This window comes from Mus musculus, chromosome 15, assembly GCF_000001635.26.
Source record: "Mus musculus strain C57BL/6J chromosome 15, GRCm38.p6 C57BL/6J".
Taxonomy (NCBI): Eukaryota; Metazoa; Chordata; class Mammalia; order Rodentia; family Muridae; genus Mus; species Mus musculus.
In genome coordinates this window covers 89,050,538-89,075,857 of record NC_000081.6, presented here as the reverse complement: position 1 = coordinate 89,075,857, position 25,320 = coordinate 89,050,538, and the positions used below count along the sequence as shown (strand labels likewise).

At 52.7% G+C, this 25,320-nt stretch overlaps 2 protein-coding genes and 1 long non-coding RNA gene across 7 annotated transcripts in view; 1 reads left to right on the top strand and 2 right to left on the bottom strand.

Moving 5' to 3' along the window:
• Positions 1-3: 3 nt before the first annotated feature.
• Positions 4-4,660, top strand: 1810021B22Rik (RIKEN cDNA 1810021B22 gene). Its single transcript, NR_040417.1, has 4 exons — positions 4-244; positions 1,660-1,785; positions 4,140-4,287; positions 4,522-4,660. It is a non-coding gene; the product is annotated as an RIKEN cDNA 1810021B22 gene (long non-coding RNA).
• Panx2 (pannexin 2) lies at positions 2,292-16,801 on the bottom strand. Of its 3 annotated transcripts, none has more exons than XM_006521139.2 (4): positions 15,559-16,801; positions 6,837-8,300; positions 6,002-6,324; positions 2,292-2,461 (listed from the first exon to the last, which is right to left on the bottom strand). In XM_006521139.2, the coding sequence occupies exons 1-4, from the start codon at positions 15,782-15,784 to the stop codon at positions 2,438-2,440; spliced, it is 2,037 nt and encodes a 678-aa protein (XP_006521202.1). In that variant the 5' UTR covers positions 15,785-16,801; the 3' UTR covers positions 2,292-2,437. The 3 variants fall into 3 exon arrangements, with proteins under 3 accessions (XP_006521202.1, XP_017172178.1, NP_001002005.2); XM_017316689.2 differs by having other exon boundaries at positions 6,837-8,049; NM_001002005.2 differs by lacking the exon at positions 2,292-2,461 and having other exon boundaries at positions 4,951-6,324; positions 15,559-16,132.
• Positions 16,802-20,705: 3,904 nt separating this feature from the next.
• Positions 20,706-25,320, bottom strand: part of Mov10l1 (Mov10 like RISC complex RNA helicase 1) — a 72,262-nt gene continuing 67,647 nt past the window's right edge. For 2 of the 3 annotated variants that reach the window (XM_006521557.1, NM_031260.2), the window contains exons 24-27: positions 22,373-22,480; positions 21,494-21,631; positions 21,228-21,347; positions 20,706-21,042 (exon numbers count right to left, since the gene is read on the bottom strand). In XM_006521557.1, coding sequence (XP_006521620.1) covers positions 21,252-21,347; positions 21,494-21,631; positions 22,373-22,480 — 342 coding nt within the window. In that variant the 3' untranslated portion in view covers positions 20,706-21,042; positions 21,228-21,251. The remainder of the gene's footprint in view (positions 21,043-21,227; positions 21,348-21,493; positions 21,632-22,372; positions 22,481-25,320) is intronic. The other variant, XM_006521556.1, reaches the window with a different exon arrangement.

The following is a 25,320-nucleotide window of genomic DNA, read 5'->3' as shown; positions in this document are numbered from 1 at the left end:
GCTGCGTTCTTGAAGCGTCCGTCCGCACCACGGCCTGGAGTCTAGGGAGCCGTCAGCGCACTGGACCGGGACAGAAGCTAGGGATCATACGAGGCGCCCTTCTGGTTTCCTTGGAGAATCGCATGCCAAGTGGAGAGGCTCAAGGGCAGAACTAAAGGGACAAAAGCTGGCCCAGTCAGCCCCAGGCCATCAGGACTTCCTACGTGTTCAGCTGCTTGTGACTGAGAGCCCGGAGACTGCGGAGGTCTCAGGGTGGGCGGGGCCCCAGTGACAGCAAGTGCCCAGTATCTTAACGCAGGCTTCAAACTCACCAGTCTCCTAGGGCACCTTAAAGGGTAGGGCAGGGAGAGAGGCCACTTGGCCCACTCAGGCCAGGTCTCCGGGCTGCAGGTCCTCCTGATCAGGGTTGATGAGTGGATGAGAGGAGCCGGGTGAGCCCATAATGGACACGTCTCCATTTGAGTACCCCAAGATAGGCTCCTGTGAGAGCCAGGCAGTGACGACCTGGAGCAGGCCCTGGCACGGGCCCTCCAAAGGGGAAGTAATCTCTGCCTAGTTCCCAGCTGCCCCATCCAGCCCTTTCAGGTTCCAAAGGGTTACAACTCTGGCCCTGATTTTTGGAGACCCTGCCTTGACATTGTACCTGTGAATGGCCCTCCTGGAAGTCGGCCACTTTGAGGAAGAGAATTCTTCCTGCACCAGGCAGAATTCCCTCCAGCAGTCTGTTACACAAGAGGCCCGCATGGAGACTACTGACAGGTATTTCCTGCCAGCATCTTCTTACAGCTTCCTGGTCTCCCGGAGGGCCTGGCCTCAAGGGGACCTCTGCCTTCTTTGCTCCTTAGTGAAGCACCATTCATCCCCCCCCCCCCTTGTCCACTACTTTGATGTCTGTGTTCTGTGGCCTCTTCAGGCCTCCTCAGCCCCATTCATTCTGCTTAACAGAAGACAGGGGTGGGCTTAGAGCTGAGACTGCCAGGCCCACTCTACCCGTTCACAAAGCACAATGAGGCTCCTCTCTGAGTACCCGTACTGTTTGGTTGAAAACCCCACTGATAGGCTAGTGTCAGGAAGGGGCCTGGGTTCTAGCCCTGGTTGGCTGGCAGTGTTCTCCCTGAGCCTGTCCTTTTTCTGTGGGCAGACCATGGTGCCACCTTTCCTGCTTGCCTGTCTAGGGGAGTGGTTCTCAGCCTTTCCAATGTTGCGGTCCTTTAATAGCTCCTCATGCTGTGGTGACCCCCCAGCCATAAAATTCTTTCGTTGCTGCCTCTTAACTGTAATTCTGCTATGGCTATGAATCATAATATCTCATGGGCAGGATATCTGATACGAGATATCCCATAGGTCGAAGAGTGCTGGACTAGGGGCAAAGGATGGCATGACATTTTTCATTAGATGCTGACCCTGAAGTGCCAGAATTCTATTTTGGCTAAGTGGCTGCTGGGGATGAAAACCAGAGCTGCCCTATAACCTGCTGGTGTCTATGGGAGCCAGAAATAGGAACCGGTGTCTGGAGGACATGCCCAGCCAGGCTGCCGGGGAAACCACGGCAGGTTTCAGCTGGGAGAGACCAGGCCCCCCTTACATCTTAGGCTTTGCTTTGGAGGAAAAAAAAAAAAAAAAAAAAGCATGGCCAGCTTGAGTTCTGCTTTCTAACAGCCATTCCCCAGCCTGCGTTGCTCAAGCAGGTTCTGTGGCGCCACAGGATGAGTGGGTGACGTATCAGAGTCGGCAGATGGAGTGCACCTTGGTTTAGCAGAGCAGCTGCTGGAGGGGCTTTTTGAGGTGAGCCATGCAGGGAGTCAATGCATGTCAGGCTTGCAGGGAAAGGCTTCAACATGGCCAGAGGAGCCCAGAGTCCTTAGAAAGAGAAAGGAGCTATCTGAAGCTATTGGGAGTAAATAGAGGGGACTAGGTTCCTAGTCAGGGGTGTGGCAAGGAGAGGCCAGGTTTGAGAACAGCAAAGACCATCATGAAGGTCCCACAGAAGTAGAGCCCCAAGTTGGCAAGCCTTGTCTGACCCCAGGGATCGGAAGGATACAGGTCCCTGGCCATCTGTGTCCAGGAAGGGGACTAGCTCATAGAGCCCTGGGAGCAGAGGACACTTCCGAGGAGTAAGATGACATTTAGGCCCAGTACCCACCATGTTGCCTGCTTCTTCAGGACACGACTTGAGCCCCTTCCCCAGAAGCAGCCCCTTGCAGGTCAACTCCACAGGGCAATACAGCCCCAACCCCTCCCACACAGCACTCTTCTGAGAGGTCCCTCTAGGTTTTATCCAAGAACAGAGGTGAGAAGTGGCTGCTTTATTGGCTTCAGTTCTCCCAAAGAGCCAGCCCCTTGGATCCAGTGCGCCCAGCCTTTCCCATGTCTACTGCGGCTCTGCATAAGCTCCGGGGCAACACACGCACACAGCCACTGTCTGGATAGTCTACGGTCAGTGGCACTTGGGAAACAGGACCTATGAAGAAAGTATTGCATCTGGCCTTGGTACCATGCAGACCAGTGGTTCCCTAGGGTCTGAGTGTCTCCCCCTCTGAGCCAAGTCCCAGGGTGTTCAGGCTGAGCTCAAATGGTGGGGAGTGGGTACAAAGCATGCAAGAAGGAAGATTATGTACCACGCGTAGGAAGCAGATGGATATGTGAACAGGGAGAGCCAGGGAGCAGGGAAGAGGCCAGCACCCCGAGGTTTCTGGGTTACTTTAGCTGGCATGCCTGCTCATCATCACGTAGGGGCCAATTTGTGGTCATAGGCCATCGGACCAGGGATTGTCTTCTCTAGGGGAACGAGCAGCCTCGAGGCAGCCAACTTTTCTCCCAGGGTTCCTATGGGTCTCAGAAGTCCCTTCCTAGAACGTGTGGGAATACTGAATTCGGCCTGGAATGCCATCAGTTTGGAGAACAACATGCCTTTTCTGTACTGAATTATTTGGGATTTTGGTTTGACTTTGAGATGGTCCTGTAGCCCTGGCTAGACTGGATCTAGTTATGTAGACAAGGCTGGTCTCAAACTTGGATAGTTGTCTGCCTCTGCATCCCTAGTGTTAGGATTAAATACTGTGCTGTCCTATCTGGCTATTTGCTGATTTCTGATCCTCTGACCTGGAGCTTTGGCTGGCTCTGGACAGGTGTTCTTCTTCTAAGGCAGGCTGCTCCGTAGAGCTGGCAGGTGACATTATGTACGGTGCCCATCACCTCCCCTTCCCCACACTCTGTCTCATTTTCTACCTACCTCAGTCACTCCAAGGTGGAAACTAGGGCACAGATGTGAGTCCAACACCCATATTGGATGCTTCTCTGCCCTCACCTGCCTGACCCGTTCCTCCCCATGAAGCCCAAAGCTTTGTTTCCCCCTTACTCCCTCTGCCGGTGCTCCCCCTGGTGCTCATCCTGGTGCTCCCCCAGTGTGGCCCTGGGTGATGTGGGGTGTCTCCTCTATTTTCTGTGAACAATAAATGCCTTTCTATGGCAGGAATCTGAGCTGGAGGTGTAACTCAGGGAAGGAACACCTGCCTAGCATATGCAAATTTCCTGAGACTTGCCCCCAGCAGCTCCCAGCAGCCCCCAACGAATGATAAGATACTTTAAACAGTTAAGAGAACCTGAACCTAGTCTCTGCATGGTCAGCACGTGCAGCCTGACTGTGGTGGCAGCTGTGGTAGTGGAGGACATGGAAGCATTTTGTCCTAACCACCTCAGGGTTGTACCATAGCTGGCTAAGGAGCTTTCAGGGGGCACAAGCCAGGCAGAGGTGGCTGCTCTGATCTCAGCCAAGCCTCTCCATTTTGATATACAGCCTATGCCCTCGAATGTCTTTGAATTCCTGGCCTAGCTTCCTCGGCCACCTGTCTTCAAGGTCTCGGTCTCTCTCTCTCTCTCTCTCTCTCTCTCTCTCTCTCTCTCTCTCTCTCTCTCTCTCTCTCTTTCTCTCTCCCTCCTCTTTTTGGTTTTTTGAGACAGGGTTTCTCTGTGTAGCCCTGGCTGTCCTGGAACTCACTCTGTAGACCAGGCTGGCCTCCAACTCAGAAATTCGCCTGCCTCTGCTTCCTAAGTGCTGGGATTAAAGGTGTGCGCCACCACGCCCGGCCCTCAAGGTGTCTCTTATTCAGTCTCACAGGTTCACTTGTCCCGGCTTGCAGGAATGTAGCCCCATCGGGCCAGGTTCGTTTCACTGAGCCCTGGGTCTGAGGGCGAAGCCCTGCTGTGGACCTTCTGATGAACATAAATGCATCCTGACCACAACCAGCCAAGAGCCCTCCCTGGATCCTGCCAGCTCTGTGGTCCCTGGTAATAAACCTAATAGAGTCTCAGGCCATGCTATTTATGTGGTGGCTTGAAGAAGAATGGCCCCCATACACCACATATTTGAATGTTCGGTTTCCACCAAACAACCAAAGTTGGTGGACTGTTGAGGGAGGATCAGGAGGTGCGGCCTTGCTGGAGGAGGTGTGTCACTGGGGTGGCCTTTGAGGTTCCAGAAGCCCATGACAGACCTAGTCTCTCTCTGCCTCTTGCCTGCAGATGAAGATGTAGCTCTCAGCCCTGATGATGCAGCTCCCGTGCCCTGCCTGCCTGCCTGCCGCTCAACTCCCTATCATACTGTTCATAGACTTACCCTCTGAAACTACAGCCAATCCTCCAATTAAATGTTTTCTTCTTTAAGTTGTCATGGTGTCTCTTCACAGCAACGGAACAGTAACTAAAAGACTGTGCCCCCCACTCCCGAGTGCTCTCTGGCTACTCCATCTTCCCACAGCCCCACAATCCAGTACTCCACGGTCCCCCTCCTCACACTTCCGGATGGAGGCCCGATGTTCTTGCATCTTGGACTGCCTGGCCCTGTCCACTGTTTTCCCAGTGCCCTCAAGAGATGCCCCAGGCGTTGATGGTTATTGCAGGCTGGGCACGAACCAACCGCCAGCACAGGGAGGCAGGGCCTCAAGGCACAGGGAGTTATCAGAATAGTATTTATTGATATGCTCAGTGCTACCTTGTTAATACTTCGTCACGTGGCGCGTGGCTGAGGTAATAGGGGCGGGGCCAGTGGGGCCTGGACTCCCACGGGAAGCGGTCCAGCCAGCAGCTGGGGACCCGGGGGAAGGGGGTGTGGTTATTGCGTTGTATTCTTTCCCTCGTCTGCACCCTGGCCTACGCCTGCTCTCGCCCACTGCTCACATGGGTGCCGCTCGCTCGCTCGCTCGCTCGTTCGTTCGCTCGCACACTCACACATACTCAGGCTCACTCACAACACATTTGCCCCCTGCTTGTTCGCGAGCTTACTTGCACACGGGCACTGCACCTCTCTGGCAAACTCAATCACTCAGGCAGGTGCTTGTACCCACACCTGCTCACTTGGCACTTTTTACATCCGCCTCTGCTCAGGCCACTCACACACATCATCCTCTGGTTTAAATGCACCCTCATTCTCCTGATGATAAATAAGCTCAGCACTTACAGTAATCATAGGAAAAATAAAGTGTGTGTCAGGCTACGCGGAGAAAGTGCATGTTGATTCGGACCTGGGGCAGCCCTCGGTTCCCCCCCGCCCCCAAGGCATCAGGTCCCTTAAGTGAGTGACCCCTGGGGGTCTGTCCTGAGGCCAGTGCCACCTTCCCCAGCACCTTCCTCACTTCCCCTAGGCTGGGCCCAACTGGGTATGCTGAGTTGTGTCAGCCCACAACCAAACCCACTAAAAAAAATAAACTTTTCTTCATCTTTCAGCCCAGCAGCACACTGTGGAGGCGCCTGGTGCTGGGGTGGGCACCCTATCCCACCTTGCACCCAAGCCCCAGCCTGCACTTGTGGATGCCATGGTGAGCCAGGTGGAAGGGGTGCTGGGCCCCGTGGCATGCAGACAGGAGGCTGGGGTGTGTGTGGGCAGTACCGGGTGAACAGAGTTCGATCCTACCCAAGCCTAGGCTCAGCTGGGCCATCCCTGGCTCATGCAGAGAGTTTTTGGTGGCCTGGGAGGCCCTGCCCCTCAAAACTCCACAGTACTCACAACTGTTCTCGGCTCCTCGAAGGTGGCGATGAGGATCTGCTGGGGCGGGGGTATGCTGAGGAGGTCGCCCATGTCTGAGGGGGCACAGGGGCCTCCTTCCTCCTCTTCCCGGGCCTCATACAGCGTGCTGATGTGGAGCAGGGGGTGAGTGGCGTTCCGGCTCAGGATGGTGAGAGGGTCAGCCTTGCCCAGACTGCCTGGTGACAGGGAAGCAGCGGCGGGGGCTGCGGGGGGTGAGCAGACATGGAATGATCCCCCAGATGGGAGCCCTGGCAGGGCAGGCTCTGTGGGGTACGGGATTTCCTTCTCGGGGAGTGGAGCATCTGAAAACAGGCAGGAACACAGGCGTTTCACAACCCAACTCACTTGCTGCTACCGCCCTCCCGGTGCCACCCACGGGCACCTACTGGGCCCTTAACTTCTACGGATGTCAGGCATCCTTGCATTTATCAGCCTGCCTGGCTAAGTCTAACTCCTCGGGAATAGCAATTGCTGTTTGCTGAATCCCCCCACCCCCCCCCCCCCAGTGGCTCACATCTGCCTGAAGCCCTTACTAACCAAAGAAGGCATGTTTCCTGGTGGCTGCAGTCCTGCCTTCCTCCTCACCCTCTGCCTTATGGGAGTGTCCAGACTCCTATCAGACCTGCCCCTCACTTTAGGAGCAACCCATTTGCTACCTCTGCTGTGACCAAGCCCAGTCGCCACCTCATCTACACTGGACTCTGATGCTTTCCCTCTTTGTGCCCTAGAAGGGGAGTGGGGGGGGGGACTGTCAGTTTCCTGCTCAGGGCTCCCTGGGAATCCTACCCCGTGCGGCACCTGCCTGGCTCCCTACCTTTGGTGGGTGCTGCAGCTAGGCCCAGCCCACATTCCTCTGTCTGGGACAGGAAGCCACCTTCTTGGCTGCGGGAGGCTGGTAGGGCAGGGGGTACCGCCTCAGTCTTGGCCTTCTTGGTACCTAGGATATAGGGATGCACGTCCAAGGAGAAGTGGCGGGTATGCTTTTTCTCAGAGGCAGCAGGCGGGGCAGAGGAGGGGCCTGAATCACCTCCACTGCCCTTGTAGTGGTGGGCAGCACGGGCACCAGCGTCCAGCAGCGGGGCAATAAGTGTGTCTGTGGCTGTCTTCCTGCGCACGGGCTTGGGCTTCTCAGTCTTGCTGTTTTCCACGCGCATAATGGCCAGCTGCTCCTTGAAGGGCTGTGGCAGCGGGTTGCTGGTGGGGATCCACTTCATTTTCTTACGGGGCCGCTTGACCACGGGTGGCTCAGCAGAACCATCAGGCTCCGCAGGGTTGATGCTGGGGTCCACGGTCTGGATGCCAGAGTCCCGCACAGTGGGCGTGGTGTCGTGGTTAGACTGAGCCAAGGCAGCCAGAAGCTGCCGCACCACATTGTCGTACATGAGGTCGCTCTCGTTGGTGATGAAGTCCAGCCGGTTCAGCGACTTGATGTGGTCGCGGTTCTCGTTACAGAACATGGCCAGGATGTTGATGTCGCAGAACTGCGAGCGGCGCCACTGCCGGCGCGTCTTGATACCCACCTTGTTTAGTTTGTCGAAGATGAAGTTGCTCTTGCGGAAGATGAAGAGGTGGATGAGGTTGACTAGGATGATGAGGTTCATGAAGCAGAGCAAGACGATGTCCACACCTGCAATGATCCGCTGCAGCTGCACAGACGGTAGCTTACAGCTGACGCGCACCGTGGGCCCAGCGCTACCCACCGGCCCGTCAGGTGAGGCGCCCAGGGCACAGGTGAACTCGTTCTGCTTCTGGGTGGCGTAGTATGTGCATAGGTAGGAGATGGGCACCACGCTGAGCAGCAGGATCAGGACGTGCCGTGCCAAGTACAGCTTGGCCAGGAAGTTGCTGCGGCCCCGGCGTTCCAGGTACTTCTCAAACAGATTCTGCTCCGGGCTCTTCTCCTTCTCGGCGTTCTCAATGATCTCTCGCTTCTCGCGCTCCGTGATGCCGGGCCCCTTGGACTGGATCTGCTTCTCAATCTTGGGTGCGCGACCTTCGGCCGCTCGGTGGTAGCAGTTGTCGATCTCCTGAAGAAGGAAGTTGAGCTCCGAGGTGAGGCGCGTGGAGGCGAGGAACTCCCAGCCCAGCGCGGGCACATACATGATGGCGGCAAAGGCCAGCAGCGCGTAGGGCAGGAACTTGTGCTCAAACAACGATGGCCAGAGGCTGGCATCCACGCCGGGCAGCGCGTCCCGCAGCTCTGTCCAGCAGTAGCCGCGGGCGTACAGCGCCTGATCACGGGTGAAGTTGTGCGGAGTATAACAGTAAATTGGTTCCTCTGAGGGTAGAGAGGAGACACGGGCTAGGGCAAGAGGTGGGACTAGCCTGAGGAAGACCAGGTCTTGGGATGAAGGGCATGGGATGGACCTGATCCTGTCTCTGCTCAGACCCAGTCCCTATGCAGGTGGCTGGGTTCTCAGGTTCATGGGCTCTACAGCCCCTCCGGTAGAGCTGCCTGCCTTATGCAGAGACTGCTGTTCCCCAAACGGCCCCCCAACTTCTCTCAGGCCAGTTTTCCCTCATCATATCCTGATTACAGTGTTGTGTGTATGGACTGGATCCTGAGTACTGCTTACAAAGTGCTTAGCCAGGGGGTTAAGACCTGAATGCGTGCAATGAGAAAACGGACCTATACTATTTATCTTGGTCTAGAAAAGTCATAAAGGGGCTGGAGAGATGGCTCAGCGGTTAAGAGCACTGACTGCTCTCCGGAAGGTTCTGAGTTCAAAGCCCAGCAACCACGTGGTGGCTCACAACTATCCTTAATGAGATCTGATGCCCTCTTCTGGTGTGTCTGAAGACAGCTACAGTGTACTTAACATATAATAAGTAAATACATCTTAAAAAAGAAAAGTCATAAAGACTATATGAACAGGACAAACCAGGGTCTAGAGAGGATCAAGACAGATCATGCGGGCAGCCAGGGTTCCTCTTTTAGCATCCCACATGGACCAAATACCATCTCTGCCACTGACAGTGGCAGTGCAAACACTGCCAGGACTGTTGGCTCAGAGGCTCCTATATAGTCAGAGGGAGTCACAGAGGTCCAGATTCCAAGGAAAATCTGCCTGTGACAGGCATAAAGGGTCTCACAAGTCCCCCTGTCCTGGAGGAAGGGGAAGTGTGGGAACCCTGGATGCTGGTGATAGGGAACACTCACTGGCTGGCCAGATCTGCCACTGAAAATGAACAAGGGGCCTGTCTGCACTTGGCTTATATGGACACACATCCTGAAGCAAAGGGCGTCACATATGCTTGCACTGGGCTGTGCTCAGCCTTGTTTTGCGATCTTATGCTTCCAATTTGTTTTCAGAAAACATGGAGGCTCAAAGTCCACCATACTGGGTCATGATCCCTAGGTACCAGGCCATGGCTTCCTATGGCATTAATCCAAGCCAACTCCACCTTAGCCATCTCGCTTCCACTCAAGACTGGCTCCAGCTTAAAGCCCTCCACCACAGTCTTGAGATCAGGAAATAACAGGGTCAAAGTGGCTAGTCTGGACAGGGAGATGGCAGAGACCCAGGCTAGCCGGAAGACTAATGTGAGGATTCGAATATAAAATGCCCCCTATAGGCTTCTGCGTTTGAACATTTGGGCCCCAGCTGGTGGCACTGTCTTGGTAGGTTGTGGAATCTTTGGGAGGTGGGTTCTAGCTGGAAGCATGATACTAGGGAGGGTCTATATACACCTCCGTGTGAACAAGCCACCCCAGCCATGTGCCCTCTCCCCATGTGGTATTCCCTGAAACTGTAAAGCAGACCGAACCCTTCTTCTGTTAGGTTATTTCTGCTACAGCAGCAAGAAAAGTAACCAACAGAGACATTAATCACAGTTTGATGTCTTCAGGGGCCTAAGAGGCAGGGGACAGAGACCTCAGTGCCTACACGTTCTTGTGGTACCAGCATGTAGGCGTCCTGGCTCCATTCTAACTTAGACTAGGACCGTGGTCACCATTTAGGGATATCTGCCCATGTAGCCACTCTTCATGAAGAGTCAAAGACAGGCCTCAAGGACTACCAGAATATAACCCAGTCAGGGGGAACCCCAAGACCAGCGGCTGTGTGGCCACTTGTCTTCCTCATACGGTCCTGGGAAGGTATGGAGGGTTCCAGTGGAGGTCTGGGTGGGCCAGACAGAGGTAAGTGTGAGTTCTGGGGCTTCCTGAAGCTGGGACCATGTCCACGGGAGAAGCTGAGCACCTGGCCATAGCCAGGGGTGGAAGGGAGAGGCTAGGGGTAGTCAGGGAAAGCTGATCCCCTGAGGACCTAGAGAACAGGGCAGGATGAGCTGGGCTCTGAGAAGAGCAAATGGGAGAAGCAAAGGAATCGGCTCTCTTGGTTGAAAAAAAAAATGGAATTTTATTCTTTTTTCTTTCTTTTTTTTTGTTCTTACAGGTGATCCCTAAAGCCACAGAAGGGTGAGTGGTCTCCTCTCAGGAAATTTGATTGCCACCCTGAATCAAGCCCATCTCTATGATGTCCAGCCAAGATGTAAGCTGGGCAAGCAAGAGGAGAGAACCCCCGTACTCCCATGGGCACTTCCAGTGGGGCCAAGCTCTTCCTTGGTTGGCCTGTGTCTGCAGAGGCGCGTGGTGCTTCTGATGGCATGGCAGACACCAAAGGGCCTAACCTAAACTGAAGGGCAGGTGTTCACGCATGGTTGGCTACCATAGGGTGCTGATGCTGTGGACTTGTGCTGATCCTGAACTGGGCCAGATGGCAGGTACCTGGACACCGGATGCTCTGTCCTGACACAGTGGCTGCATGGAGCTTTCTGTCTGAGGCCCCTCTCTTGGGATTTCCCAGGGGGGGATGGGTTCTTGTCTAGGTAAGTACAGGGGCTCAAGGAGGAGATAGGAAAGCTGGTCCATGGGCTGGTGAGATGGCTTAGCGGGTAAGAGCACTGACTGCTCTTCCAAAGGTCCTGAGTTCAAGTCCCAGCAACCACATGGTGGCTCACAACCATCTGTAATGAGATTTGACGTCTCTTCTGGTGTGTCTGAAGACAGCTACAGTGTACTTACATATAATAAATAAATCTTTGGGTCGGAGCAAGTGGGGCAGATCGGAGCGAGTAGGGCTGGAGTGAGCAGAGGTCCTGAATTCAATTCCCAGCAACCACAGCTCACAACTATCTATACAGCTACAGTGTACTCATATACATAACATGAAAAAAAAGGAAAAAAGAAAGCAGTGCACACAGAGCTAGCTCTGCAGTGCTGTCATCTCAGTGAACACAGGGCTAGCACTGCAGAGTGCTGTGGGATGGTCCTTTCCCCACAGGGCAGTACTGCTTAGACCTGGACTTAGTACTGCTGCTCATGAGAATACACTGAGATTTCTAGCCAAGGAACCTGCTAAGCTGAGACTGACATCAGAATGGCCAGGGGGTCAACAGCAGGAGCCACAGGGCACTGCTGCAGCCTCCAGCTAGAGCAGGTCTGAATAGTAAAAGCAGACCTGTAGGGTTTTTTTTACTTGAAATTCTGCCCAGGGCTGAGGCTGAACCTGAGCCCTAGACACATCTCCTGCCCACTCCCTTGGGTCCAGCCTGTGCATGGTCCAACTCACTTAAGCCTCTGCCACTTGCAGAGGAAAAGGCTTTCAAGAAAGGGGTTTCTGGTTCTGCTGAGGCTGTTGCCTCTGGCCAGCTCACAGGCAGCTCATCTCTCGGCTCTCCTCACCCCAGGGCAGGTCCCAACCCTTCACCAACTCCTTCATGGTGGGACGACAGCTCCCACATCCTGACTTCTGGACCTTGTGACTGTTGCTCTGTGTCGTAAAAGTGACACAGCAGCCGGGATTAAGGACTTTATGGGAGCTGATCCTGGATTATCTGAGGGGGACAAGGAAACACAAGAGTCCCTTTCAAAGGAAGGCAGTGATGGATAGAGAAGGCCTGAGCCAAATGTCATGGTGTAGCTCGGTCCTGAAGGTGCACTCAGACTTGCCAATAGAAGCTCCATCTGGACCAGCCCTGCTGAGAGCTTGCCCATCTTGTCGGCAGGCTTAGGGCCAAGCATCTCTTTGTTGAGCTATTTCCCCAGCTTTTTTTGGGTATCAATCCAGGACCTCTAGTATTCTAAGCGAGTGTTTTGCTGCCAAGCCACACCCTAGTCCTGAACATTGTTTAAAGCCAGAGTTTGTGCTAGTCTGTTCCAGCAGTGTGGGCAGATAACAGGTGGCCCTGGCTTCTTACAAGCTGCCTGCCTCATATGTGTATGTGCGTGGGGGGAGTACTCCGTCCCGATACTTCCTGCAGTGGTATGGGTAGATGCTTCAGAGTGCTGCAGGTCTGGGGTAGGGACCCATACTCAGGACAGAGAGGGTTGACTTTCAGGGACCACAGGAAAAAAGGAGACGGGCTGGTATCTGAGTGCCTTCACATTTCACAGACCCACCACAGAGATCTGTCCCACTGGGTGGGATCCCCAGGGAAAGGCCAGCAGCCGGGTGCTGGACCCACCCGTGCTTGTCAGTATACGGCACTTTGGTTTTCCTTCCTTAAGGAAGAGAGTGCTGAGAAGGAGGCACACATTGGGTAACACCCAGCTTCTGTGAGCCAGATAGATGCTCACACACAGGTGATATCCCAAAATACGCCCACGTACATGGGACCTGAGAGATCTGGTGGCTCTTTGCCTCTTCCCCCTCCCCCCACTTCTGGCCTTTGTGTATTGACTTCTCACCCCTGCCTGAGTGGCAGGGGGGTTATTTCACAGCTGCCCTGGCTCCAATACCAGCCGGTCTCTAGACAGGAGTCGTCTGAGATTTTCTTGGACCACCCCTAAACCTTGATCTCTACCTCTGCTGGGTGGAGATCACCAGTGCTGGGCTCAGGGGTGGGGAAACATAGCACAACCCACTCTATGGAGGGCAGGCTCCTTCTATGAGGGTTATCCACACAGCATTTGACATTCAGGACTAAATGCCCCTATAGGCAGGACCCAGGTGTATGCAGAAAAAAAAAAATGGAGGGGCCGTTGGCCACACTGGGTACTATTACTAGAAGTGGGGTGGTGGGCTTAAAACAGCAGACAGGTACCTCACAGATCTGGAGGCCAGATGAATGAAATCTTTCAGGCAGGCAGTCACCACTGAGAGCCCTGGAGCAGGGTCCTGGATATGTCCCTGTCCTACCTTCTCCTGTGTTCTCACCAAGGGGTCCCCAAGAAATGATGGGGCCATGGGAGAAGGAGCCACTAAGGCATACTTTCCCCACATCCGATTCACTTGTGTTTGGGGTCCCTGGATGCTTCTAGCTTCTGTGGGACAAAAGGACGGTGAAGAGCCCCAAGCGGCGACTGGGCTATCCTGAATCAAAGCCAAGAGAAGCAATCACTGTTTCAGAATTGTGTAGGAAATCAGGGAGGGCAAAGGTTAGGAGTAAGGCTGGTTGTTCAGTTTCTCTATCCTCCCAGCCAAGAGTAGATTTCCTGGTCAGGCATAGGGGCTTGTCTGTGCTGCGTAGGCCCTGGGACTCCTCCTCACATTTGTGGTAGGCCTAGCTCAGCATGGATAGGAGGGCTTAGGAAATGTCTGTGGGAAAGCACAGGGGGCCGGGTGGTGGTGGTGCACGCCTTTAATCCCAGCACTTGGGAGGCAGAGGCAGGTGGATTTCTGAGTTTGAGGCCCGCTTGCCTACAGAGTGCATGCCAGGACAGCCAGGGCTACACAGAGAAACCCTGTCTCAAAAAAACAAAAAACAACAAAAAAAACCCAACAACAACAAGAACAACAAAAAAGCAAGCAAGCAAGCAAGCAAGCAAGCAAGCAAGCACAGGGGGTTTGAAGCAGCAGGTCCAGGATCGGGGCTAACTTGGGGGACATCTTGTTGGTTCCAGGCCCAGTTGGATGCAGGGTGTCTGGAGGTCCCACAGGTGACAAGCTGGGCTGGCAGGGTCTGGGTGTAGGGATCCTATCAAGGAATCACCAAAGATGGCCCAGCCCACCCACATCTGAAGCTGCCCTACGATGTCTGTCATAGATAGAGCTGTGTTCCCCCAAGTATCTGCTGTTGTCCTGGCCCTGTACTAAGGACTGACAGAAACAGCCTTTGTAAATGAACTGAAACGGGAGTGGAGTAGAATAATCCCTACCATGGGGAAATTCCCAACAGAGGACAGACACAGAGCTTGGGTGGTATACAGCTATACCACCAAGGAATACCAGGGAAAGTCTATAGGTACCACTCATCAGGAAGAAAGGGCTTTGGAGAGAACTCAGCCCTCCCTATACCTGGAGTTTGGACTTCTGGCTCCTGGAACTGTAAGGTACACGTCGGTTGTAAGGCAGCCACCCCGTTGCTGGTACTGTGATCAACATGGCCAAAGGCCCCCTTTATACACACACCTGGGTGTGCCTGAGTGTCAGGGACTCTGGTGTTCAAGGATGGAGACCAGGAGAACTTCCTCCACCTTTGGCGTGGCCTTAAATAGTCTGAAGGATGCCTGCCCTCAGCTCAGGTTGGACATCACTAGGTCCTGGAGTTTCCTGTAAGGGGAGGCACCTGTGGATGGTGGTGAAGAAGCGGGTATCGAAATACCTGTTCTCGTTGCCCAGTAGCTGCAGAGGGCAGAGCGACCTGCACCTCCAGAGGAACTCTGGAGCCCCGACAGTCTTCTTCCTGCTATGAAGCTGGCATCTCTGGCCACCAATTTGATTTGTGGCTATGGATACCTGAGTCTGCCTCAGCTCGGCTCCAGTGGGGATGCTATTCCCCATCTCGGTGTGTCACCAGAAGCCAGCTCCCTAGTGCCTCAGCCTGTCACCTTAGGCAGGGCCCACTCTACATGTGTACTCTCCTGTGTACAACCGCAGGCGCACCCACAGGCTCCCTCATAGAGCAGGCCCAGTTCTACTCACCTAACACGTCAGCTCCTTAACCTGCTCACTCTTCAGTGACCTGCCCTACCCTCTACCTACACTGCCTTTGCCAGTCAAGGGTGGCTTCTTGGGCCATTATTGCTTGATGCCCTCCGGGGCCAGCCTCTGTCTGGCCTCCTCTATAGAAGAGCTTTGGAAAGGGATGTTTCAGAGTTCCTCGGGAGTACCCTCACTTTTCCTACACTGTCAGCCCCAAGAACCCCATGCAGCATCATGGGATTTTTTTCACTTATCCCTGAGCAATGCCCTCAACACTCATCCTTCTCTGGTCCTCATCTGGCTATTCCTCCAAGCCTCAGCCCTCCCTACCCCCACCACCCGTGACGTGACATGCTACAACTCAGACCCCACATCCCATTCATCCCGGGGGCCAGCAAGTGTAGGACAGGCCTACTCTCCTCACGGCTTGAGGCTGAAGGAATGGAAGGCCAAACAACAATAAAACAGAGGAGATGTCTCAGGCGGCCCTGTCTCAACCCCTCATGCCAGACTGAGGTGGTGCCCAAGGTCTGTGATGAGACCTGCGGGCAATGGCTCAGCGGCTGGCCAGGTGGGTGCGGTCTAGCTGGCGCTGGCTGCCTGGCGCTGAGAGCCAGCGCGCTCGGAGCGCTGGGCGCTAAACACCTGCGGACGCGCGCCCTGCCTCACCTGCGAAGTTCTTGGTGAAGACCAGGGTGACCAGCAGGATGGGTACCAGCACGGTGCCGATGGTGACCACGCGGTCGAACGGCAGTTCCAGCTTGAGCTGCAGCAGCAGCGCGGCCAGCGCGCCCGCCTTGTCGTCCTGCGAGCCAGGCAGGATCAGCTCCCTCAGCTTCTCGCCCGCCAGCAGCGCGGTCGCCATGTCCGCCGACTGCTCCAGGAGGTGGTGCATGGGGGGCGGGGGCGCGGCCCGGCGGGGTACGGGCGGGGGGCGCGGGCGGGGCCGCGCGCCAGAGAGGGCGGCGGGGGGCGACGGAGACCGAGGTCACGGTGGGGGGGGGGGGCGCGGAGCGCTGGAAGAGGGATGTCAGCGGGGATGCGGCGGGGCTCGGGGGTCTGCCGCCCCGCGAGAGGGGTCGAGCTGCCAGGGCGCCGGGCCGCCGCCGCCCCCGCCGTGCGCTGTAGCCGGCCCGCGCCCTGCGTCCCTCCCGGGGGCGGCGGCGGCTCTCCTGCCTGGGCCGCGCGGCCCGCTCCCGCCGGGGAGGGGGGCTGTTTACCTGCGGCAACTCCGCGGCGTGGCTCCGCCCCCAGCCCCCCCACCCTCCACGTAGCTGCGGCGTTGGCGATGACTTGCAGAAAAAAAAAATTTTTTTTTTTAAATGAAACGAACCGAGTTCATATTGACCATCCCCTTGCATCAGGGTTGGGCCAAGCCCTGGTCCCCCATAGCCCTGTGCACAGAAAGAGGCGGATCGCCCGCTCTGGGGTTAGATCGTGTCTGGTAGCCAAAGGGTTCTAGTTCTACACCTCAGCTCTCTTGCTCCTCACTCGGACCTGGTCTTCACACAGGCGCAGAGGCTGCCGTGTGAGCTGTTGCAGGCAAGGGCAAGGAAGCCCGAACCCTCTTTCCCAGGTTAGTGCCTGCACAAAAATGCCGTGGGGCGTCCTCTCCAAAGCTCCTGGATGCCTCTTCACTGCAGCCATGTCCCGGACCCAGGGGCGCCCCTTTACACGCTGTGATGGGACGCCAGCCAGTGCGGATATGCTTGTACCTAGCATCTTCACTGCTTCACCCACTGTCGGCATCCGTGGAGCTGGGCCAGGGTGTGGGGGCTTCTAGGATTGTCACCTGACCTCTCTGGGCTACCCACATGTTCTCTCCTCCCAGGAGCTACTGTACACAAACTTTTGTGACCGTGGCCTCCTGCAAGATTCCTTGGCTCAGTATCTCTCCATCATAGCCTTTCCTGTGTATGTCTGGAGTAGTAACTTCCTTCAGTATCCATAAGCTATCTGGAAACATCTCCTCCGACCGAAGCAAAACCTGGAGGGACTGCTGTCCCGTGAGGCCTGACTCCTCCTGGTGCATTCTTGCTCCCACAGACATTACCTTCTTCACCTTACTCCCTGCGGGTGGTGAGCAGCCATTCACTCCCCATGCCTAGGATTCCTGGCTGCGCTGGCAAGCCCTCACCCCAGGCTTCCCAAGGCAGTCCTTCCTGCACCCTCCCTGGCCTCTCAGAAGGGTTATGCTGTTCACTCCATCATCCCACCTTCAGAACCCTATATTTTTTGTTTTCCTTTGGATTCCTAGAGCTTTCGCACACTGACCCCTTCTCAGCAGGTTGGTTTTCTCTGACCTGCAGGTCTCCCTTACCCCCCCGCACCCCACCCGCAAATGTTGTCTCCTTTGTTATCTATTTGTGCATGCCTCTTCAAAGGCTCTATCCATCCACTCTGGGTGGAGAGTTATATTCTTTTAAAAAACTATATATGGGTGTACCACCAGCATGCAGTGGCCATGGAGGCTAGAACTCCCCAGGGCTGGGGTTACAGGTATTATAAGCCACTATATGGATGCTGGTAATTGAACCCAGTTCCATGGACTTTTTCCCAATACCTCTGGTCACTTGCAACAGTCTGCTTGGATCCTTCTGGCCCCTGCAGGCACTGCGCTCTTGAGGTACAGACATACATGCAGGTGCAATACCCATATACATAAATCAATAATAAAGACAAAAATAAACGTTTAAATAGAGTTGCCCAGTAATGAGGCAACAATGCCCCTGCTAGACACCAGAGGCTAATAAATAAAAAGCCCAGTACCAGGAACTGGTTGTTTAGTCGTTGGCCACTGAATTTCCCTAGGTCCCAATATTACAGGCTACTACCACTGTTCTTGGCTGCCCTCGAACTTGATAGTGAGACTCTGTTGCTGACTATACCGCATACTGGAGTCATGGGACATGGAGAAACTAAGCAAGTACTGACCTGGAAGCTGCAGTGCTCCTGGCTACCTTTCACACAGTCTTACCAAGCTGTGAATCCTGCAGTCTGTGACGACAACCGCTCTAGTATCCCACCGAAGCAATAGTGCCATAAACATCATGGGAGCAGCCAACCATTTGTGATTGACTTAAGTCCTACTTCACAAGGTGATCCCACATTGCTGGGCCAAGAATCTATGGCTAGATGGGTCACGGGCTCTATGGGATAACCCATTACTATTATCTTGCTAAATGAACATAGTCCTGATTAATTGAATTAATGTATCTTTTTGTTTTGTTTTTGAGACAGGGTTTCTCTGTGTATCCCTATCCCTGGCTGTCCTGGAACTCACTCTGTAGACCAGGCTGGCTTCAAACTCAGAAATCTACCTACCTCTGCCTCCCAAGTGCTGGGATTAAAGGCATGCATCATCACTGCCTGGCTAATGTATCTTTCCACCCTTATCAATGAACCTTCTATTTGTGGTAGGGGGTGATGAAGAGAGACTCACAAGTGGCCATGAGCAGCTTCTCTGTCCCCATCCCATTGTTCCCATTTGTGAACTGCCTTCGTTTACAACTGACCACTTCAACCTGCGGCCAGATGCCTGAGAGGGTCAGGAGTATCGAGCAAACCAAAGCTTCTGCATCAAGCATTGCTTAGGCTTCCTTGGCAAAAGCTCATTACTTGTCTTCTGGGGTCATGGGCAATGAATGTGAAATTCCATTTTGGGTACAGAACATAAAATATTCCCCCCCCCCTCAAAAAAAAGGAAAGAAAAATTCACATTTTCTTTCACACTGACCTATAAGCATACTATTTTACACTGGGGTTCAATCCATTGAGAGTAAAATACAAGATTCAAGAAGGAAAAGCCATTTCTAGCTCTGGAGGACGTCCTTTTTAGAGGACAATGCTGGTGTAAAATGCTAATGCATTTTCCTCTCATATGATATAGGTTGCTCTGCTTTGCTTTAGAATGGCAAAATCTACAGTATTCTTGAATGACATTGTAAGCAGCCTTAAAAAGTTGAGAAACATGGGTTAGAGAGATGGCTCAACGATCCATCACTGCACCGGGTGTTCTTACAAAGGACGCAGGTTCAATTCCCAGTGTCCACATGGCAGTTCAAAAATGTAACTCCCGTTCCAGGTGATCTGACATACCCTCACAGAGACATACATCCAGGCAAAGTGCTAATGTACATGAAATAAGAAAAAATTATTTTTAAAAAATGAGAAAGGGGGGCTGGCTGGAGAGACAGCTCAGCAGTTAGGAACACTGGCTGCTCTTCCAGAGGAACCAGGTTTGGTTCTTAGAACCCACACGGCAGCTAACGATCAGCTGTAACTTCAGAGGATAATATACCATCTTCTGCAGTCTGCTGACACTGTACATAAAACACCCCAACACATAAGAATAAAATCTCAAAAAAAAAAGAAAAAGAAAAATGTAGGTAACTTAAAAATAAGCAAGGAGACACATTCTTCATTTCTTGGGGCTATGACCAAGTTTGAAGTCTGCCTCTGCCTACCTGGCTCCAGGCAGGGCTGCTCCTTGTTTTGCAGGTGGTCACACTGGTCTGGACAGCATTGTCATCCCTAGAGCAGGGCCTTCTGTGGCTTCTATTCCTGACTGGGATGCTGCTCATCCTGGCCCATCTTGCATCACTCTCATTCTAGAGATTCTGAGGTATGTGCCCTATGCCTGCCTCACCTACAGTCCAAGCTGGAGCAGACGTGGCTAACCCTGAGCTAGGTGGATGTTTCTGGGTAGAAATGTGCTGAAGCCATGACTAACCTTAGCTGGGTACTCGGTAGATTAGGTCCTGTCACTGATGGACTGTGATCTACCTGACACTCCCAGTCACTGGCTTCTTTCCTGGGACCTGCTAGTCACCTCTTGGTGTAGCCCTGCCCTTGCTCCTGCTCTCCCTTGTTCAAACAGCTAAAGTGAAGGCCACTCTGGGTGGTTACACTGCAATTGAGTTTTGACCCAGGACAACACAGTGTACCAGAGGCCTGGCAGCAACTAAGCTGCTCTCAATTTCATCCAAACAAAGCCCACCCAGACTCTCCATTCTTTGCCCAAGGAAAGTGCCTCCTTCATCGCTGTGGTTTCCAAGCGGTGGAGGCCCTTGATCTTTCCTTGGGGGATTATTCCTCCTTGGTCCTCCTCATCTCTGTGCTCCAGCTACCCAGGTCCAGTCCCTGGACATGGAGGGAGAGCATCATAATAGGATGGGGGCAGGCTTTTAGAGCAGGAGGTCCTATGATCTCATAGTAGATCTCTCCATGATCCCAGTCTTCACCTGCACAAGAGGGCTAAACCCCACCTTGCTCACCCTGGGCTCTGAAAAGCCCAGCCTCCAAGTATAGGTCTTTTGGCAGCAGGGCCTACAGTAGAGCACGGTGGAGCCACAGAACCTGTGCTGGCCTCTCCCCTACGCTGGGGGAGGGAGCTTGGTGAAATTTTAGTTCTCTGCTTAGTCTGCTCTCTGAGCAGACTACAAGTCCAGTTTGGTCCATTAAGGAGCCCATCCCCCCAACCTATGAAGGCTCTTAGAAGCTGGCATCTACTTGAATGTAGGGACAGCCCAGGGAAGACAGGCAGGGCTCCAGTACAGGCCCTAACTGACTGCCCCTTCTAGAAATACTGGGTTCTGGGTGGGCCTGGTTCCATTCAAGACCCTTGGTCCCAGGCATTACAACACAGCCAGCGGAGGCTGTTCACAGGGTGAGAGGAGCTGGTGGCCTTTCATGCTGTTTCACACACATCTGGATCATGAAACAGCAGATGATGGTGGAACCAACTCCAAAGATTGTAGCTAGTAGGGCGCAAAACCCTTATCACTGGCACAGGTGCATTCTGAGACAGAAAGGGGTCTGGGGTTATGGAAGTGTTTATTTGGGGGAGTGTAGTGGCAGTGATTGCCCACAGGCAGAAACTAACTGTTAGGAACCAAGGTCAGTCCAAGGAAGCAGGAGCAGCCCAGCTGACTCAGTGGTCCCATGCATACCAACATTCAGTCTTGAGACCAGGAAGCCGCAGGAGTCACAGAAGACTGAAGCATGGCTGGACTAATGGCCCATAGGGTGAGGCTCAATGGCTCCCTGTTGTAGCAGACTCCACCATGTCCACAGGTCCTGGCACAGCTGTCTAGCCACAGCCTGCTTAAGGTGAACACGTGGAGCCACACTCTTTCCTCCACGGTGCTTTACCTGTCGAAGTACACAAGGTAGTGAGTGCGGCGTTGCCACTAAAGTCCAGACAGTGGCTGCTGCAGCCCAGGGGTCAGAAGAGTCAAGAAAGCATCTAGGCTGGTCCTGAGGCTTCAGTGGGTTTGGGTGCGTGGGGTTTTAAGGAAGAAGCAATATGGGAGGGTTGGGGAGTCCAAAGAGCCCACCTTTTAGGAAGTGGACTGGAGTGCTCACTTTTGGAGAGCCTGGAGTTCAGGAGGCAGATCACACCCTGTGTAGACACCATTGCTAACACTGTATTCTAGCAGCGCTCCAAAACAGGGATCCTGAGGAGAGTGAGAGACAAGTGAGTGAGGCCTGAGTCTCCCTCCGGGTGCCAGGTGCATGCTGAAGCTAACAAGTCATTTCCTGAGACCTGTGTCCTTCCCTCCCATCCCACATCAAGTGTCCCAGTGTCCTCCTGCAAACTTACTCTGACAAGCACATGAGGGTTTCCCAGAATGATCAGCAGTGCTTTGGGTCTTGTGATTGCAACATTAAATCTTTTTGAATTGGACAAGAAACCCAAAAAATAACGGTCATCTTCAAATCTATCTTCATTTGACCGCACCTAGGGACACAAAGATGAAGAAATACAGTATTTTAAGTGTTTTTCTTGATACTTGAAAACAGGAAGGTTAAGAAGCAACATGACCTTATTTATTTTTAAACGAGACAGGGTTAATAGCACACTACAGAAAGGGAGACCCCCAGATGCTAACAAGTTATGTTGGGTAGAAAGTTTTAGATGGTGTGAATTTTCTCTTTTGCATCTGAGTTTTCTATCTGCAGTTAGCATGTCCTTGCAATGGAGATATTTTAAAGATTATTAGGCAGTGGTATGAGAGTGGAGCTGTCCTTGTGTGGTGGTACAAAGGCCACTGTACTGGGGTCTTCTGACTTCTGCACCCTCTGTTCCCTAGCCGTCTTTATCTTTTTCTTTTTTTTTTCGAGGCAGGATCTCACTATGTAGCCATGGTTGCCCTAGAACTCACTATGTAGACCAGGCTGGCTTCAAAGTCAAAGAGACCCACCTACCTCTGCTTCCTACCAAGCCTGTCTTTCCCCATCTTATCCCTCCATGAACTAGCTATTTCTTCCTAGATCCTCTGTAGCTGGCCTCCTGATCTTTGGGTTTGGTTAAACAATGTGCTATCATTGGCTCTTTTGGAAACCCCGTGTCTGCAGTGCAGTCTGTTACACTGTGGATCAGGTTCTTTCATTTCTCTGAATAGATTGATCACTCACTAAATAACCGGCCATGTCAAGCGCATGCCAGCTGGCCACAGCGAGTGAGCGAGCGAGCACTTACAGTGGAGATGACGATGACCAGGTACTCTTGTCCCTGGAACTCCTCTACCGAGCCAACCTTTATGTCAGTCAAATCCACATTTCGCAGAAGGATTTTTATTTTTTCCACCTTTAAAAGAGGTTATAAGATTAAAAATAACATTAAAAAATCAAGATATTTACTATTATAGTTAAACCAAATACTAGTATGTTTTGTTTTGTTTCTGAGACAGGGTTTCACTGTGTAGCCCTGGCTGTGCTGGAACTCACTCTGTAGACCAGGCTGGCCTCGAATTCAGAAATCCGCCTGCCTCTGCCTCCCAAGTGCAGGGATCAAAGGCGAGCGCCACCACGCCCGGCCTTACTAGCATGGTTTGGATCTTCCTTTCCCACTCTTATTCTGAGTACTTGGTCCACAGCTGGTAGCACTGTTTTGGGAAGCTCTGCAACTTTTAGAGAGTGGGCTCAGCAAGGAGAAGTAGGTCACTGAGGGCTTCTCAAGGGCCGTCTAACCTTGCGTCCTAGTCCTCGGTGATGTCAACAGTCTCTGCCACATGCTCTGCTGTCATGGACTAAGCTACTCCACCATGTCTTCCCCACTGTGACGAATGAAGTCCTCTGAAATCATGAGCCAACGTGAGTCCTCTCCTCCCCACTGAGTTGTTTCATCAGTTTCTCAAGGTGATGTGGGGATGTAACAGAAAATATGTGTGGGAGAAGTGTGGCCTTTGCTACAGCAAAGCTTGATCCTGTCACTCTCAGGCTTTTGCAGCTGGTCAGCACAAGGAACTTAGGAGCATTTTGAGGCTGTGGATACAGAAGTGCTAGGACACTGTAAGCTTAATGGGTGACTGCTGGGAGTCTGCAGGAACAGATGCTACAATGTCGACAGTTTCATCAACTAGGGACAAAAATGAGTCTCTGGGGCATTTTCATTCCAACCACCATAGAGTCCCTACAGCTCTCTGGCATGTGATGCTTAGGAAGGCACACAGGGACCATGTGGCCAGATGCAGAGCCTGGGACATTAGTCCATTGTCCCACGGCTGTCACACTGGTTTGCCATAGAATGACCCACTGCTTCTGTAGCCTAGAGCTAGTGCAGCACTGCTGTGCACAAGCTCAGTGTCCCGGTCTTCAGCAGTTGTGCTCTGACCTGTTTATCCGGCATTTCTAATTATTCAAACCTGCTTCTGATGTGAGGACATGCAGGGATTTGAGAGGCAGTGTCCTGAGTCACAGTGTCTTGATCACAGCAATACACACCATTCTCAGACTACCTCTGCAGCTAGGTATCCTTGGTGCCATTAACACCCAATGAGAGGATGTTAGAGAATTCAGTCAGCTTTTCTGGCTCCTTCTAACAGGGCTACACAGAAGCAGCTGCTCCAGGTTTGTGACAAGTTGAGTAATGATTTTCAAACTTGTCTGGAAAATTCTTAGTTGTGAGCTTTTTCTCATGAAGTTTTAAAATCCCAACTATTTTCCTAGACATATGTATTTTCTTCTTTGGTAACATCTATCAATATGTCTTAACCTTTTGAGTTCAGCAAGTGTTGTTATTTAAAAGCCTCATGTTATTCGCAGTGTGCTCTCTCTGCCTTCTGCTTCTGGAAGATGTGAGCTCTTACTTGGCTTTTGCTCCAGTACTGTGACTCTACAACCACAAGCCAAACCCAACACTTTCTTTTGTAAACTGCCTTGGTTTTGACTCAGTGAAAGAAAAGTAACCTAACACAGCACCTCACCAGGCTCCAAGTAGCTAGTCAGTTGTACCCCACAAAAGGCGAGACCCAGGAACAGGGCTGTGGAGATTAGTGTAGGCGAGGACCCAGGATTAACCTGGCACTGCAGTGGATGGGAATACTGGGGACTAGAGAAGATATCCTTGGGGGTCTCAGCCAACCTGTTTTTTTTGCTTATCAGTAGACCTGACTTTCAATGTGGACACCACTTGCTTTTCTTGCCAAACAAGTGACATTTATATACGGAGTTATATGTGCCTGTATGTGCTACATTTTGAACTGAATATGGGGATAAAAAAATGTAGGATTGTGGAATAGAAAGTTAGCTCAGTGGTTAAGAGCACTGGTTATTCTTCTAGATGACCCAGGTTCAATTCCTAGTACCTACCTGAAGGCTCAGAACCATGAGTAACTACAGTCCTATGGCATCTGACACCCTATTCTGGGCTCCTTGAACACCTAGGAGTCATATGGTACATAGACATACGTCAGGCAAAATACCTGTGTACATCAAAAGCATAAAATAATGAAATGAAAAACACTAAGGGCATTTTTTAAAGGTAGTACACAAAGGGCTAGGATGTAGTTCAGTGGTTCTGCCTCTGTCCACCATGCACAAGGTCCTGGTTGATCTCCAGCACACAACACAAACCTCTTAGCATTTATGCTTGGTATAGTAGTGTCTGGCAGACTGAGGCAGGATGATCATGAGCTTGAGGCTAACCTGTGCTACAAAATGAGTTCTGGGCCAGTCTGAGAGCCATGGAGAAACCCCACCTTTAAGAAACCAGAAGCTAGAGAGAGGGCTCAGCAATTAAGAGCATACTGCTCTTCCACAGGACCCAGAATTGACTCCTTGAACTGACAAGTGGCTGAGGACTAGTTCCAGGGCACCTGAGGAGTTTCTAGTGCTCACAAACACTGCATGCATGCAACACACTCATACACATAAAATAAAACCCAGTATTTAACATGAACAAAAAACCCAAACACTAACAAAAGGAGAAGAATGGCTCAGCTATCAAAAGCTAGGCTCATAACCAAAACCAAACCAACAAAAACAAGAAAATAACCAGTCATTCCCAGCTGTCTCTCTTGCCACAAAACAAAACCAGACAAGCCCCATCCCTGCCCAACAACAACAAAAACGCCCTTCCACTCCTGGAGGTGGGGATGGGCATATTACTGGCTGAGGCTGTGTTCATGGCTGAGGAGACACTAAATA

What these genes read in the sequence shown, in the direction of transcription:
- Panx2 (XM_006521139.2), bottom strand. Translation starts at nt 15,784, where the DNA reads ATGCACCACCTCCTGGAGCAGTCGGCGGACATGGCGACCGCGCTGCTG. An exon ending in CTTCACCAAGAACTTCGCAG is followed by an intron (nt 8,301 to 15,558) that starts GTGAGGCAGGGC and finishes CTCTACCCTCAG; the next exon opens with AGGAACCAATTTACTGTTAT. An exon ending in TCGAGGAGCCGAGAACAGTT is followed by an intron (nt 2,462 to 6,001) that starts GTGAGTACTGTG and finishes CTTTCTTCATAG; the next exon opens with GTCCTGTTTCCCAAGTGCCA.